The sequence below is a fragment of the Hemitrygon akajei genome, chromosome 2 (genome assembly GCF_048418815.1).
Source record: "Hemitrygon akajei chromosome 2, sHemAka1.3, whole genome shotgun sequence".
Taxonomy (NCBI): domain Eukaryota; kingdom Metazoa; phylum Chordata; class Chondrichthyes; order Myliobatiformes; family Dasyatidae; genus Hemitrygon; species Hemitrygon akajei.
This window is the reverse complement of record NC_133125.1, coordinates 164,013,757-164,031,200: the sequence shown is the minus strand read 5'-3', so window position 1 is coordinate 164,031,200 and position 17,444 is coordinate 164,013,757. Positions and strand designations below refer to the sequence as shown.

At 53.9% G+C, this 17,444-nt stretch overlaps 1 protein-coding gene across 1 annotated transcript; it reads left to right on the top strand.

Annotated features, from left to right (window-relative positions):
• Positions 1–5,800: 5,800 nt before the first annotated feature.
• LOC140717683 (nuclear factor 7, brain-like) lies at positions 5,801–12,730 on the top strand. Its single transcript, XM_073031329.1, has 6 exons — positions 5,801–6,240; positions 6,319–6,414; positions 6,833–7,066; positions 7,781–7,803; positions 7,900–8,018; positions 12,111–12,730. Exons 1-6 carry the CDS (start codon positions 5,830–5,832, stop codon positions 12,641–12,643), a joined length of 1,416 nt encoding a protein of 471 aa, XP_072887430.1. The 5' UTR covers positions 5,801–5,829; the 3' UTR covers positions 12,644–12,730.
• Positions 12,731–17,444: the final 4,714 nt, after the last annotated feature.

The window sequence follows — 17,444 nt, the reverse complement described above, 5'->3', positions numbered from 1 at the left end:
CTCTGCCAGGAGCCTTGCCTTGCATCTGTCTGGAGCCTGGCCTTGCCTCACCTAGCCTCTGCCTGGAGCCTCTCGTCGCCTCACCTAGCCTCTGTCTGGAGCCTCGCCTATCCTCTGCCTGGAGCCTCTCCTCGCCTCACCTAGCCTCTGTCTGGAGCCTCGCCTCGCTCCATCTGGAGCCTCGCCTAGCCTCTGCCTGGAGCCTCTCCTCGCGTTGCCTAGCCTCTGCCTGGAGCCTCTCCTCGCCTCACCTAGACTCTGTCTGGAGCCTCGCCTCGCCTCCGTCTGGAGCCTCTCCTCGCCTCACCTAGCCTCTGTCTGGAGCCTCGCCTCGCCTCACCTAGCCTCTGTCTGGAGCCTCGCCTCGCCTCCGTCTGGAGCCTCTCCTCGCCTCGCCTAGCCTCTGCCTGGAGCCTCTCGTCGCCTCACCTAGCCTCTGTCTGGAGCCTCGCCTATCCTCTGCCTGGAGCCTCTCCTCGCCTCACCTAGCCTCTGTCTGGAGCCTCTCCTCGCCTCGCCTAGCCTCTGCCTGGAGCCTCTCCTCGCCTCACCTAGCCTCTGTCTGGAGCCTCGCCTCGCCTCCGTCTGGAGCCTCTCCTCGCCTCACCTAGCCTCTGTCTGGAGCCTCGCCTCGCCTCACCTAGCCTCTGTCTGGAGCCTCGCCTCGCCTCCGTCTGGAGCCTCTCCTCACCTCGCCTAGCCTCTGCCTGGAGCCTCTCGTCGCCTCACCTAGCCTCTGTCTGGAGCCTCGCCTATCCTCTGCCTGGAGCCTCTCCTCGCCTCACCTAGCCTCTGTCTGGAGCCTCGCCTCGCTCCATCTGGAGCCTCGCCTAGCCTCTGCCTGGAGCCTCTCCTCGCGTTGCCTAGCCTCTGCCTGGAGCCTCTCCTCGCCTCACCTAGACTCTGTCTGGAGCCTCGCCTCGCCTCCGTCTGGAGCCTCTCCTCGCCTCACCTAGCCTCTGTCTGGAGCCTCGCCTCGCCTCACCTAGCCTCTGTCTGGAGCCTCGCCTCGCCTCCGTCTGGAGCCTCTCCTCGCCTCGCCTAGCCTCTGCCTGGAGCCTCTCGTCGCCTCACCTAGCCTCTGTCTGGAGCCTCGCCTATCCTCTGCCTGGAGCCTCTCCTCGCCTCGCCTATCCTCTGCCTGGAGCCTCTCCTCGCCTCACCTAGCCTCTGTCTGGAGCCTCTCCTCGCCTCGCCTAGCCTCTGCCTGGAGCCTCTCCTCGCCTCACCTAGCCTCTGTCTGGAGCCTCGCCTCGCCTCCGTCTGGAGCCTCTCCTCGCCTCACCTAGCCTCTGTCTGGAGCCTCGCCTCGCCTCCGTCTGGAGCCTCTCCTCGCCTCACCTAGCCTCTGTCTGGAGCCTCGCCTCTGTCTGGAGCCTCGCCTTGCCTCTGCCTGAACCCTCTCCTCGCCTCACCTAGCCTCTGCCTGGAGCCTCACCTTGCCAAGCCTCTGTCTGGAGCCTCGCCTCGCCTCGCGTCTGCCTGGAGCCTCGCCTCGCCTCTGCCTGGAGCCTCGCCTCGCCTTGCCTTGCCTCGCCTCTCTTCGCCACGCCTCCGCCTGGAGCCTCGCCTCACCTCGCGTCTGCTTGGAGCCTCACCTCGCCAAACCTCTGCCTGGAGCCTCGCCTCGCCTCACCACACTGCGCCTCTGCCTGGAGCCTCTCCTCGCCTCTCCACGCCTCACGTCTGCCTGGAGCCTCGCCTTGCCTCTACCTGGAGCCTCTCCTCGCCTCGCCTAGCCTCTACCTGGAGCCTCGCCTATCCTCTGCCTGGAGCCTCTTCTCGCCTCACCTAGCCTCTGTCTGGAGCCTCGCCTAGCCTCTGCCTGGAGCCTCTCCTCGCCTCGCCTAGCCTCTGCCTGGAGCCTCTCCTCGCCTCACCTAGCCTCTGTCTGGAGCCTCGCCTCGCCTCCGTCTGGAGCCTCTCCTCGCCTCACCTAGCCTCTGTCTGGAGCCTCGCCTCGCCTCTGTCTGGAGCCTCTCCTCGCCTCACCTAGCCTCTGTCTGGAGCCTCGCCTCGCCTCCGTCTGGAGCCTCTCCTCGCCTCGCCTAGCCTCTGTCTGGAGCCTCGCCTCGCCTCCATCTGGAGCCTCGCCTAGCCTCTGCCTGGAGCCTCTCCTCGCCTTGCCTAGCCTCTGCCTGGAGCCTCTCCTCGCCTCACCTAGACTCTGTCTGGAGCCTCGCCTCGCCTCCGTCTGGAGCCTCTCCTCGCCTCACCTAGCCTCTGTCTGGAGCCTCGCCTCGCCTCACCTAGCCTCTGTCTGGAGCCTCGCCTCGCCTCCGTCTGGAGCCTCTCCTCGCCTCGCCTAGCCCCTGCCTGGTGCCTCTCGTCGCCTCACCTAGCCTCTGTCTGGAGCCTCGCCTATCCTCTGCCTGGAGCCTCTCCTCGCCTCACCTAGCCTCTGTCTGGAGCCTCTCCTCGCCTCGCCTAGCCTCTGCCTGGAGCCTCTCCTCGCCTCACCTAGCCTCTGTCTGGAGCCTCGCCTCGCCTCCGTCTGGAGCCTCTCCTCGCCTCACCTAGCCTCTGTCTGGAGCCTCGCCTCGCCTCACCTAGCCTCTGTCTGGAGCCTCGCCTCGCCTCCGTCTGGAGCCTCTCCTCGCCTCGCCTAGCCTCTGCCTGGAGCCTCTCGTTGCCTCACCTAGCCTCTGTCTGGAGCCTCGCCTATCCTCTGCCTGGAGCCTCTCCTCGCCTCACCTAGCCTCTGTCTGGAGCCTCTCCTCGCCTCGCCTAGCCTCTGCCTGGAGCCTCTCCTCGCCTCACCTAGCCTCTGTCTGGAGCCTCGCCTCGCCTCCGTCTGGAGCCTCTCCTCGCCTCACCTAGCCTCTGTCTGGAGCCTCGCCTCGCCTCCGTCTGGAGCCTCTCCTCGCCTCACCTAGCCTCTGTCTGGAGCCTCGCCTCTGTCTGGAGCCTCGCCTTGCCTCTGCCTGAACCCTCTCCTCGCCTCACCTAGCCTCTGCCTGGAGCCTCACCTTGCCAAGCCTCTGTCTGGAGCCTCGCCTCGCCTCGCGTCTGCCTGGAGCCTCGCCTTGCCTCGCCTCTGCCTGGAGCCTCGCCTCGCCTTGCCTTGCCTCGCCTCTCTTCGCCACGCCTCCGCCTGGAGCCTCGCCTCACCTCGCGTCTGCTTGGAGCCTCACCTCGCCAAACCTCTGCCTGGAGCCTCGCCTCGCCTCACCACACTGCGCCTCTGCCTGGAGCCTCTCCTCGCCTCTCCACGCCTCCCTTCGTCACGCCTCCGCCTGGAGCCTCGCCTCGCCTCACCTCGCCCCTGCCTGGAGCCTTGCCTCGCCTCTGTCTGGAGCCTCTCCTCGCCTCGCCTAGCCTCTACCTGGAGCCTCGCCTATCCTCTGCCTGGAGCCTCTTCTCGCCTCACCTAGCCTCTGTCTGGAGCCTCGCCTAGCCTCTGCCTGGAGCCTCTCCTCGCCTCGCCTAGCCTCTGCCTGGAGCCTCTCCTCGCCTCACCTAGCCTCTGTCTGGAGCCTCGCCTCGCCTCCGTCTGGAGCCTCTCCTCGCCTCACCTAGCCTCTGTCTGGAGCCTCGCCTCGCCTCCGTCTGGAGCCTCTCCTCGCCTCACCTAGCCTCTGTCTGGAGCCTCGCCTCGCCTCTGTCTGGAGCCTCTCCTCGCCTCACCTAGCCTCTGTCTGGAGCCTCGCCTCGCCTCCGTCTGGAGCCTCTCCTCGCCTCGCCTAGCCTCTGCCTGGAGCCTCTCGTCGCCTCACCTAGCCTCTGTCTGGAGCCTCGCCTATCCTCTGCCTGGAGCCTCTCCTCGCCTCACCTAGCCTCTGTCTGGAGCCTCGCCTCGCCTCCATCTGGAGCCTCGCCTAGCCTCTGCCTGGAGCCTCTCCTCGCCTCGCCTAGCCTCTGCCTGGAGCCTCTCCTCGCCTCACCTAGCCTCTGTCTGGAGCCTCGCCTCGCCTCCGTCTGGAGCCTCTCCTCGCCTCACCTAGCCTCTGCCTGGAGCCTCGCCTCGCCTCACCACACTGCGCCTCTGCCTGGAGCCTCTCCTCGCCTCTCCACGCCTCACGTCTGCCTGGAGCCTCGCCTTGCCTCTACCTGTAGCCTCACCTCGCCTTGCCTTGCCTCGCCTCCCTTCGTCACGCCTCCGCCTGGAGCCTCGCCTCGCCTCACCTCGCCCCTGCCTGGAGCCTTGCCTCGCCTCTGTCTGGAGCCTCTCCTCGCCTCGCCTAGCCTCTACCTGGAGCCTCGCCTATCCTCTGCCTGGAGCCTCTTCTCGCCTCACCTAGCCTCTGTCTGGAGCCTCGCCTAGCCTCTGCCTGGAGCCTCTCCTCGCCTCGCCTAGCCTCTGCCTGGAGCCTCTCCTCGCCTCACCTAGCCTCTGTCTGGAGCCTCGCCTCGCCTCCGTCTGGAGCCTCTCCTCGCCTCACCTAGCCTCTGTCTGGAGCCTCGCCTCGCCTCCGTCTGGAGCCTCTCCTCGCCTCACCTAGCCTCTGTCTGGAGCCTCGCCTCGCCTCTGTCTGGAGCCTCTCCTCGCCTCACCTAGCCTCTGTCTGGAGCCTCGCCTCGCCTCCGTCTGGAGCCTCTCCTCGCCTCGCCTAGCCTCTGCCTGGAGCCTCTCGTCGCCTCACCTAGCCTCTGTCTGGAGCCTCGCCTATCCTCTGCCTGGAGCCTCTCCTCGCCTCACCTAGCCTCTGTCTGGAGCCTCGCCTCGCCTCCATCTGGAGCCTCGCCTAGCCTCTGCCTGGAGCCTCTCCTCGCCTCGCCTAGCCTCTGCCTGGAGCCTCTCCTCGCCTCACCTAGCCTCTGTCTGGAGCCTCGCCTCGCCTCCGTCTGGAGCCTCTCCTCGCCTCACCTAGCCTCTGTCTGGAGCCTCGCCTTGCCTCCGTCTGGAGCCTCTCCTCGCCTCACCTAGCCTCTGTCTGGAGCCTCGCCTCGCCTCCGTCTGGAGCCTCTCCTCGCCTCACCTAGCCTCTGCCTGGAGCCTCGTCCTGTTTGGAACTGTCTCGTCGTGTTCAGCGTTCTGTGTTATGAGTCCCGGCCCTACGTCCTGTACCCAAGGAGGGGTCCCGGCTCAGTGTTCCATGTCCCTGTCTCTCTGTAGGCTTTGTGTCCTCATCATGTCCGTGTGCCTCAGCAAGCCCAGGAGTATCTTGCCCAGTTCGGTGCTGGGGTTCCCTTGTCCTGTCCAGGAGTCTCACGTCCAGTCCTGTTGCCTCTCCTCGTCCTGAACCCACGTCTTGTCTTCGCCGGGTTCTGGAGTCTGAGCCCGAGTCAAGACCCAGGTTCTGTGTCCTTGTCCAGTCTCTGGCTCGGAGTCCAAGCCCAGGCTCCTAGTTCCCAGTTCCATGTTGTGGTTCCCTATCCTAGTCGGGTCCTAGCCCAGGCCCGGAATCCTTGTCTTGTCCAAGGCCGATGTCATGTCCAGCGTCTTTTCCTCCTCTCTGCCCCGCTTCCTTCTCACGCCTAGGCCTGTTCCTGGTAGTTCAGTGCCTATGTTTTGCGTTTGGGTCCGTTCCCAATGCCCTCAATATGACATAACCAACCTGATTAACCCAATCTATGTGGAAGTTAAAATCTCCCATGATGGAGGCATCTCCATCTTGTAACAAGGTTTCTGACATGGCCACTCAAGCATATTTTCAGGACTTGTCCCTTCAGTTCTGCCGTAGACTGAACCTAGCTCTTCTCTGCGGCTTTATCTGTGTTAGACTTGTTTAATGTGTTTCTGGTCGCTGTTGTGGAAATGAACACGATTCCTGCTTCACTGAAAAGGAACATTCATTCCCGAGACCGCAGCGCCCCTGGTGGGCAATTGCGGTACCGCAGGCGTACCGCACTCCCTGGAAGTGAAAGGATCCTCAACCGGGAGTCAACATGGCTTCGAAAGGACGAGCCGTGAGTTTAACCGAAGACGCAATTTGTCCCATCTGCCTGGATTTCTTCATCGATCCGGTTATACTGGAGTGTGGACACAACTTCTGCCGCTCCTGCATCACACAGTGTTGGGAAAGGGAGGAGAGAAACCCCTGTCCGGAATGTAGAGAGGAGATTGCAGACCGCACCCTCAGGGTCAATCGGGCCTTAGCAAATCTGTCTGAGAAAGCTCGACAACTAAACCTGAATCCCAAAGGGAAGGAAAGTAAACTTCACTGCGAGGAACATGAGGAAGAACTGAAGCTGTTTTGTGAGACGGACATGACACTGATCTGCCTGATCTGTCGAGATGCGCGGGAACACAAGTCCCACAACTTCATGCCGGTTAACGAAGCCGTTGAAATCTACAAGGTAAAACTAACCAGGTTTTGATCAGCTGCTTACTTAGTTGCATATTTTGGTCTAATGTCTTTACTCTCTGATTCCCAGGGTCGCGTTAAATCTTCCTTAAACTCTCTCACTAAAAAGAAATCAGACTTCGAGGAAATGGAGCAACAACAGAAAGAGAAGATTTCTGGAGTTCGGGTGAGGCTTCCAGAGCAGAATTTACAAATTCGCTGTGTAGTTTTGTTCCCTTTAATGCAGAATAGCAGAGTATCGCAGCTCCAGTAACCTGGGATCGATCCTGACCCCTGGAGCTGTCTGCGTGGTGTTTGCATGTTCTCCCCGTAACCAGTACCTTCCTTTAGCCGACATTGCATGGTTGATCGGTAAACTGGCGACTGTAATTAAGCTTGTGAAGTTGGGTGGTCTGTGAATCAGGACGGAGTTAGTGGGTCAGAGACGGAGTATATGTTTCAGGGAGACGTGGGGGAATGTGATGGAGGGGATTGTTCTGAGAACCAGCATAGACTTTAATGGGCTGAATGGTTACCTTCCATGTCAGAAGGAAATACAAAAAACAGCCTCAAATAATAAACTAGCCTCTCTTTTCATTTGACAGGAACAGTCACACAGCCTTCAGTCCCAGATCACATCCCAGTTTGCTGAACTGCGCCAGATTATCGCTGAGAAAGAGCAGCGTGTACTCCGAAATGTCAGGGAAGAAGAGGAGAGGATTCTGAATACAATGAGAAAAAATCTTCGAGAGATTCAAGAGAATTTAAATTCTATCCAGGAGGAAATCTCAATGTTACAGGAACATATGGATCAACAAGAAAATATCACATTCCTCATGGTGAGAGATTTCAGTTTGATTCTGTGAATGTGCACAGTCATAAAATGCTGCATTTTATCTCAAATACTGTAGTTGTAAAATCCACCATGTCAACATCTTGACTGTTCCAAGTTGTCATTGTCCCAAATTGGCCTTCCACAACATCTGTACATCACAGGACAGTCTGCAACCTTCTCGGGAATGAGTTACTCTGATCAGAGCACTGAGCTGGTGATCGTTTCTGTGATTCCCACGTATAATATCCCCTGAGACTCAGAGTAACACCCAGTTACAGTCACAGGCTGTGAGTGTGGTTCTGATATTCTCTTCACCACATTTCTTGGGGGATTTATTAACAACAAATGATGCTTTATCTTTGACTTTGTTCTCATAAACACAGAAGTATTTTCTCCACTCCACCCCATTAAATCCATTTGGAATGTTAAATTCCTCCATCTGACCCTCCGTGACATCATATCCAGATAAAACCTGTCCAGATAAAAACTGCACAACCTGTCCAGTCTCTCCTGTAAGCTCCATCCTCTCAGTTATGGTATAAATTTCATAAACACTCCTTGTACTTTCTCCCGTGGTTCTGTGTCCCTCTTTCTCCATGTGTGTCAGTGGGAGTAAGTGGGAATTTTCTGCAGTTTTTAATAACTTGTCTCAGATTCCTGCTGTTCGGATGCTGGCAGTCATCTCAGTCAATTGAGATCTGTGTTTGATTTATTTCAGGACGAAGCTCGTTGGAAAAGGAGGTAGGACATGGGCTTGACTGAAACTCTGTATGGATTTGTAAAATAGTTCAAATATCGCTGATGCTTAGTTTATAACCAGCTGTGTAATATTTACAGGATTAGTGATGAAGAACAGACATTGTCAGTGACAGATGATGCCCTACTGGTTGAAAAATTCTATCGCCCCTATTTGTTCGACATAACATTGGGAGAACACCTGGACAGCATTAATCGAGGTAAAACACAGATTCATTCCGGCACCAACCCCACCTGCTGGGAGGCATCACTGTCACATGGTCAGCTGGAGATGTCAGACCCTTGAACACACCAAACCAGGGACAATATACAAACAATTCACTGACATGGTAGCTCTGGAATTAATATTCCATTAATGACATTAAAGGGGATAAAATATGGAATCACTGTGGTGACTGGGATTGTCAGAATAATACACCAGTCCTTTCGAGCCACTCACCCTGTCTGACCTGTCCGTGACCGCAGTCTGATTGACTCAGCTCTGCCCCCTGCTGGACTCGCCAGTCTCACTATTGTTATCAAACCACCACATCGAGTCTGAGCCCGGACACACTAACCAGCTTTAACACTGGTGGACACAGCATAACTGGTCTGGCAAATCTCCCTCACACACATTCACAAGAAGGTTCAGCAGATTGTAGTCAGAGCCTCAACATTGCACATTGTTAGTCCCCTCAGTAACCTGGAAACTATTCTCTTCAGACACAGTGAATGGTTTCTATTTGAACAATTCACACACGTGTCACCTGTTGTCAACACACACTGGACATGTGAAGACACACTGTAACATACAATAGTTCAATGTGCACACTCACCTTCACTGTGTACACACAATCACTGATATTTACCACAACCAACATACACACACACACACACACACACACACACACACACACACACACACACACACACACACACACACACACACACACACACACACACACACACACACACATTGATATATTGATAATAAACAAATGCAGCATCAGAGTGGGACACATTGTCAGAGACACAGAGACACATTTCCGTGTGCTTGTCCCATATCCTTCTAACCATTGCCTATTGTTGTACCTGTCTAAATTGATTCTATAATATTTTAATTTTACCTCTTTCTACGGCTTCCTTTGGCAGCAAATTCCACACGTACCCACTTCCCTCACGGTGAGACAGTTGCCCTGCAGATCCCTTGAAAAACTTTCCCCTCTCACCTTCAGTCTCTGCCCTCTAGTTCTGGACTCCCCTGGAGTTCCCTGGTGTGACCTTCCAGCCCTTCTTACGGCAGCACCTGAGCCACCCTCCAGTCTTCCAGCAGCTCACCTGTGGGGAAATGTGAAGCAAATATATCTGCCAGAGTCTCTGCAAATTCATCCTCTGTCCTAATGAGGGGCTGTGTGGAGAGGGTTTGTGGGAAAGGAGACCTTTATCACCCATATTCATTCCCCTTCACCTTCTGTTTCCATCTACACACACAGTTCACCACAGGCTTTCCACCCCTCCCCATCTGGTCCTGGTTCCATCTGCCATTCATCTCTCCCCTAATGGTTCCCATTGTCATAAACAGGAAAAAGTCTGCAGATGCTGGAATTCCAAATCAACACACACAAAATGTTGGAGGAACTCAGCAGGTCAGACAACATCTATTGTAATGAATAAACAGTTGATGTTTTGGGCTGAGATCCTTCTTCAGGACTAAAATTGCAGAGGGGTGATGCCAGAATAAAAAGGTGGGGAGGGGGGAGAGAGGCTAGCGAGAAGGTGATAGTTGAAACCAGTGGGGTGGGAATGCTAAAGGGCTGGAGAAGAAGGAATCTGATCGGAGAGGGGAGTGGACCATAAGATAAAGGGAAGGAGGAGAGGACCCGGGGAGTAGTGATAGGGAGGTGAGAAGAGGTTAAAGGCCAGAGACACTTCCCAGTGTCTCCCAACTCCACAGTCCACACTCCCCACCCTTCCGCTGCCTGCCATCTTTCACCAATCTTCAGTCCACAGTCACTTCAGACTCCTTCACTCCCCTTCTCCTCTGCTCAATCTACACCCCTCATAACCTTATATACAGTCGGCCCTCCGTATCCGTGGGTTCTGCATGTGCGGATACAACCAACCACGGATCGGGAAAACCCGGAAGTTCTCTCTCCAGCTTGAGCATGTACAGATTTTTTTTCTTGTCATTATTCCGCAAATAATACAGTATAACAAGCATTTACATAGCATTTACATTGTATTAGGTACTGCTCAATCTAAGCCCCTCATCACCTTATCTATTTCTGTCAGATCATCTCCCAGTCCATTTCCCTGCATTTGGCCCGTACCCTTCTAAACCTTCCCTGTCATCATTTCCCTGTCCCAGGCCTTAACTCCTCTTCTGTGCCAGTTCCACAGGGCCCTCAATTCTCCCGTGTTACTGAAGATGATCGACCTCATTTTCTACCACATCACAGAAGCAAATGTGCTGCAGGTCCTAAAATGCAGAAAGGTCGATAAATCCCCAGGTCCTGATCCAGTGTATCCCAGGACATTGTGGGAAACTCGGGAAGAAATTGTGGGGACCCATTTGGAAATTTGTGTGTCATTGATAACTACAGGTGAGGGGCCAGAAGACTGGAGGGAGACTAATGTTGAACATTTATTGAAGATCGGCTGTAGGGAAAAGCCAGGGAAGTACAGACCGGTTGCCTAACGTCGGCTTGGTTTTTTAAGGAGTTTGTACGTTCTCACGTGACCATGTGGATTCACTCTGGGTTCTCCGGTTTCACAGTCCAAACCCGTACCGGTAGGCAGGGTAATTGGTCATTGTAACTTGTCCCATGGTCAGGCTCGGATTAAATCAGGGGTTGCTGGGTGGTGGGGGTCAAAGGGCCGGGAGGGCCTATTCTGTGCTGTATCTCAATAAATAAATTACCCTCCCACCTTCCCATCTCCCAACCTTCCCCACAACCTCGCTCCAACTAGCGATCAAAATTTTCATTGTGTTGGTCTCCGCCTGTCATTCACTTGCCAGGGAGTAGTGATAGGGAGGTGACAAGAGGTTAAAGGGGAGACTGTACAAATTCCTTGCAGATGGTGTCACAATTGAACTCTGAACTCCAGAACGCCCCAATGTGCAACAGTATTGTGTTATCCACTACATAACCCTGTTGCTTATGGTTTATCCAAGATTACAACTTCTTGATAATTGGGCCATTGGATGGAATTTGATTTTAATTCAGAGAGATGAGGGTGTTGCATTTTGGAAGGCAAACCAGGTCAGGATTTACACAGCAATTGGGGGCCCTGGAGAGTGTTGTGGAACAGAGAGACCAGGAGGTGATTGCCTTCATCGGTCAGAATACTGAGTACAGGAGCTGGGATGTCACGTTATGAGTGTGCAAGACATTGGGAAGGCCACATTTGGAGCAGGGTAACATACACAGTCTGCTGGAGGAACTCAGCAGGTCAGGCAGCATCTATGGATATGAATAAACAGTTGATGATTTGGGCTGAGGTTTTGTGTGTGTTGCAGATTTTCTTGTCTTTATGATTTGGAACACACTGTCCAGTGCAGGTGATCTTTCTACAGGAAGGATGTCATTAAACTGCGAGGGTATAAAACAGATTTACAAGGATGTTACTGGGATTGGAGGGTTTGGTTTATAAGGAGAGGCTGGATATTCTGGGACTTTTTCCTGGAGCTCAGGAGGCTGCCAAAGGAAACCGTAGAGGTGAATACAGTTACAATGATTGAAAAGACATCTGGACAGGTACGTGGGTGGGAAAGCGTTAAAGGAATAATGGGCAAATACAGGCAAATATAACTAGTTCATTAAAGTGAGTTGGTCGGCATGAATGAATTCTGCCTTACCTCCTCTTTAAATCCCTCCAGTGTTCACTCACCCCATCCTCATCTGGATTGTAGTTGTTGCTCCACCTCTTCTTAATACCCGTTTCCACACCTATTTCCCATCTTTCTTTCCATTCTGAGGCAAGGTCTCGGCTCGAAGCATCGACTGTACATCTCTCTTAACACATACCACTTGACCTGCTGAGATCCTCCAGAGATTTGTGCGTGTTGATCAGGAAAAATTCGCTCTTCATGTCGAGTAAATTCTCGGGAAGATGCTAGCTGTCCATCCATTGTAATTGGGTAAAACCCTGGGAAAGGGCCCTGTCGGTCACCCGACTGTGCCTGAGGCCCAGCGGCCTCTCCCCCGGTCCCGGGGCCGCGCTGCCCGAGTCTCCCCCCGATCCCCGGGGCCGCGCTGCCCGAGTCTCCCCCCGATCCCGGGGACTCTCTAATTCTCTGCTTCTCCCCCCAGTCTCTGTCACCCTGGATGTGGAAACGGCGAGTCCGTGGCTCAATGTGACTGAGGATCGGAAGAGTGTCAGACGGACCAGGAGGCCGAAGAAGCTCCCTGACACCTGGAAGAGGTTCAGAAACTGGGAATGTGTGCTGGGATCGGAGGGATTCACATCGGGGAGACATTACTGGGAGGTGGAGGTGACAGGGAATCGGTACTGGAATCTGGGAGTCACCGCAGAGTCTGTGGAGAGGAAGGAACGGGTTGGAGAGAGTCCAGAGACCGGATCCTGGATCATGGGGCGGATTGATGACGAGGTGTGGGTTCACGACTCCCCTAAATCCCATCTCCTTGCTGGTCCCATCCCCGAGAGGGTGGGAGTTTATCTCAGTTACGAGTCCGGGACAGTTTCATTTTACAACGCGGAGACCAAGTCCCATCTCCACACCTTCACTGGGAGTAATTTCATGGAGATACTTTATCCTTTCTTCCACACTGGATATAAAAACCAGTGGCTGACAGTCTGCTCCAGTTCTGCTCCGGGTCTGTAAACGGGTCGGTCCGGGACCGGCGTCAGGAGTAATTCAGTGTAAATATAAATGTGCAGAGAGTGAAATAAACACGATGTGAGAATTATTCATCCATTAATTTTAACTCGTTCACCGCATCCGTCAACGGAAACAGAAACACTGCGGATTCAGCAGCAGCCGCGGGCGGCGGGTCCTGAGCTCCCCGGCTCCCCCGGGTGCTAAAATCCACCGGGACTGACAGGGTAACTGGGGCAAGTGGTGGTGGTGCTGACTGGGAGAGGGAGGTCAGGGTGAATTTTGGTAACACGGGACATGTAGTGGTGGTAACACATAAAGCGCCGGAGACGCCCAGCGTGTCAGGTAACATCTGCGGAGGGAAATGGACAGTTGACGTTTTGGCTCGAGGCCCTTCATCTGCTCTGAAAGTCAGAGTGAAGATGACCTGTGCAGGATGGTGGAGAGAGGGATGGAGACAGAGCTGGCAGGTGATGGGTGGATCCAGGTAGATGAGGGAGGGGTGGAGTGTGTGGGTGATGGGCAGATGGAGAGGGTGGGGGAAGAGTGTGTGGGTGATGGGCAGATGGAGAGGGTGGGGAGGAGTGTGGGTGATGGGCAGATGGAGAGGGTGGGGAGGAGTGTGGGCGATGGGCAGACGGAGAGGTGGGGAGGAGTGTGTGGGTGATGGGCAGATGGAGAGGGTGGGGAGGAGTGTGGGTGATGGGCAGATGGAGAGGGTGGGGAGGAGTGTGGGTGATGGGCAGATGGAGAGGGTGGGGAGGAGTGTGGGTGATGGGCAGACGGAGAGGTGGGGAGGAGTGTGTGGGTGATGGGCAGATAGAGAGGGTGGGGGAAGAGTGTGTGGGTGATGGGCAGATGGAGAGGGTGGGGAGGAGTGTGTGGGTGATGGGCAGATAGAGAGGGTGGGGGAAGAGTGTGTGGGTGATGGGCAGATGGAGAGGGTGGGGAGGAGTGTGTGGGTGATGGGCAGATGGAGAGGGTGGGGGAAGAGTGTGTGGGTGATGGGCAGATGGAGAGGGTGGGGAGGAGTGTGTGGGTGATGGGCAGATGGAGAGGGTGGGGAGGAGTGTGTGGGTGATGGGCAGATGGAGAGGGTGGGGGAAGAGTGTGTGGGTGATGGGCAGATGGAGAGGGTGGGGAGGAGTGTGTGGGTGATGGGCAGATGGAGAGGGTGGGGGAAGAGTGTGTGGGTGATGGGCAGATGGAGAGGGTGGGGAGGAGTGTGTGGGTGATGGGCAGATGGAGAGGAGTGTGTGGGTGATGGGCAGATGGAGAGGGTGGGGGAAGAGTGTGTGGGTGATGGGCAGATGGAGAGGGAGGGGAGGAGTGTGTGGGAGATGAGCAGATGGAGAGGGTGGGGCGGAGTGTGGGAGATGGGCAGATGGAGAGAGTGGGGAAGGAGGGGAAAGAGATAGTGTGATGGGGCTGGTGGATCAGGAGGAGAGAGACAATTAAAGAGTAAATGTGACAGAGAGGGAGCGACTACCAGAAGTTTGAGAAATCGATGTTGATGCCGTCATGTTGCCGGCCACCCTGGTGGAACATGAGGAGCCATTCCTCAAATTTATGAGACAAATGGAGCCGGGATCTCTACATTGAATCAGATATTTAGTTTAAGACCATAAGTTATAGAAGCAGAAGTAGGCCATTCGGCCCATCGAGTTTGCTCTGACATTCGATCATGGGCTGATCTGGTTCTTCCAGTCCACCGCCTGCCTTCTCCCAATACCCTTTGATACCCGGATCAATCAAGAACCTATGTATCTCTGCCTTAAATACACCCAATGACTTGGCCTCCACAACCGCTCGTGGCAACAAATTCCACAGATTCACTACCCTCTGACTAAAGTCATTTCTCCACATCTCAGTTCTAAATGGACGTCCTTCAATCCTGAAGTCATGCCCTCTTGTCCTAGACTCCCCTACCATGGGAAACAACTTTGCCATATCTAAACTGTTCAGGCCTTATAACATTTGGAATGTTTCTATGAGATCCCCCCTCATTCTCCCGAACTCCAGGGAATACAGCCCAAGAGCTGCCAGATGTTCCTCATACAGTAACCCTTTCATTCCTGGAATCATTCTCATGAATCTTTTATGAATTGTCCAATAACAGTATATCCTTTCTAAAATACGGAGCCTAAAACTGCACACAATATTCCAATATGAATGCCTTATAGAACCTCAACATCACATCCCTGCTCTTATATTCTATTCCTCTAGAAATGAATGCTAACATTGCATTTGCCTTCTTCACCACCGACTCAACCTGGAGGTTAACCTTTAGGATATCCTGCACAAGCCCCTTTGCATCTCTGCATTTTGAATTCTCTCCCCATCTAAATAATACTCTACATGAGGAAATCTGCAGATGCTGGAAATTCAAGCAACACACACAAAATGCTGGTGGAACACAGCAGGCCAGGCAGCATCTATTGGAAGAAGCACTGTCGACGTTTCGGGCTCCCTCCAACGGGATCCCACTACCAAGCTCATCTTTCCCTCCCCCCTCTCTGCTTTCCACAGGGATCGCTCCCTACGCGACTCCCTTGTCCATTCGTCCCCCCCATCCCTTCCCACCGATCTCCCTGTGCCACTTATTCTTGTAAGTAGAACAAGTGCTACACCTGCCCTTACACATCCTCCCTCACCACCATTCAGGGCCCCAGACAGTCCTTCCAGGTGAGGCGACACTTCACCTGTGAGTCGGCTGGTGTGGTATACTGCGTCCGGTGCTCCCGGTGTGGCCTTTTATATATTGGTGAGACCTGACGCAGACTGGGAGACCGTTTCGCTGAACACCTACGCTCGGTCCACCAGAGAAAGCAGGATCTCCCAGTGGCCACACATTTTAATTCCACGTCCCATTCCCATTCTGATATGTCTATCCATGGCCTCCTCTACTGTCAAAATGAATCCAAACTCAGGTTGGAGGAACAACACCTTATATACCGGCTGGGTAGCCTCCAACCTGATGGCATGAACATTGACTTCTCTAACTTCCGTTAATGCCCCTCCTCCCCTTCTTACCTCATCCCTGATATATTTAGTTTTTTTTTCTCCCTCTGCCCATCACTCTGCCTGTTCTCCATCTCCCTCTGGTGCTCCCCCCCTTTCTTTCTCCCTAGGCCTCCCGTCCAATGATCCTTTCCCTTCTCCAGCTCTGTATCCCTTTTGCCAATCACCTTTCCGGCTCTCAGCTTCACCCCACACCCTCCGGTCTTCTCCTATCATTTTGCATTTTCCCCTCCCCCTCGTAATTTCAAATCTCTTACTATCTTTCCTTTCAGTTAGTCCTGGCAAAGGATCTCGGCCTGAAACGTCGACAGTGCTTCTCCTATAGATGCTGTCTGGCCTGCTGCGTTCCACCAGCATTTTGTGTGTGTTGCTTAAATAATAGTCTGCCCGGTTATTTCTTCCTCCGAAGTGCATGACCGTACACTTTCCAACATTGCATTTCATTTGCCACTTCTTTGCCCATTCCCCTAAACTATAAGTCTCTCTGCAAGCTCTCTGTTTCCTCAACACTACCCATTCCACCACCTATCTTTGTATCATTGGCAAATTTAGCCAAATATCCATTAACCCCATAGTCCAAATCATTGACATGCATTGTAAAAAGCAGTGGTCCCAACATCGACCCCTGTGGAACTCCACTAGTAACAAGCAAGCAGCCAAAATAGAATCCCTTTATTCCCTCTCTCTGTTTTCTGACTGATAACTCGGACCCGGAGGGAGAGTGCCGTAGGAAACTCCTTTATTTCTCACATGATACCATGGGGAGCCCAAGCACTTAAAAGTGAGGTCCTGGAACTCCACTTAATAATAAAACACACTCTCATTTATACCCCAAGCGTACGTGACAAGAAGCACCTAGCCATTTGGAGGAACTTAGACTATAGTTCTACAGAATAATGAAGTTACACAGTATGTCCTTGAACAGTTATAGTTATACATTTGCTTAAGTGTCAGTTCCAGACAAGTATATCAGGCTTGCTCAATTGCAGACATGTGATCATCGCAGAACAAAGAAGCACAGACATAACTATTCCCACATCCCATCTACAGGCACATTTCAATCATGCAGTGTACCTAAACCACAGATAACTGACTGCAGCTTTGAATTCACGCTCTATTTTGTTAAAAAAAGATCATTAACCCCTTAACATCCATCACAAGTTCTTAGTATTTTTCTTCCACAGTTCCCTCCTTGTTAATCTTCTAGATTAACATTTCTCACTGGGCGATTTCTTCCTCCTCCTCCTCATAAGGGGGTTCATAACCATAGGGGAAAGGTTTTTCCTCCCCTGGGTGCACCTCTTCGCCCCACCAGTGTTCCCTGCTATCTTTATCCCTCACCATCTGGGATACCATCGGGACGCCCTTGGGACCGGACAGGGTCTGCTTTATCAACTGATAATAGCACAGCCTCAGTGCTCCACATACACAACACCTTAAAACACATATCATGGCAACTATTATAATTCCATGTGTGATCCAGCTTTCCCATCTGGAAAACCATCCCTTCCCACCAAGTTCCTCCACTGTTAAAATTTTCCAGTTGTTCTCCCACCTTCCTAATCTCCTTAACCTTCTCCATAATGTGCTGGCCTAAGTCAGTTATGTTTCCTGTGGCTTCGGGAATATAAGTACAACATTCCTCTTCATCGTAACTCTTCCATGATGTGAGATTGTGCATAGAGTAATGCTACCGTCTCCCCTGACTTTGACTTTGTGCGGGCGCAGACCCAGGGAATGTATAGTTGTATGACACAATGAACTACCACCGCTGAGCAGACCAGGG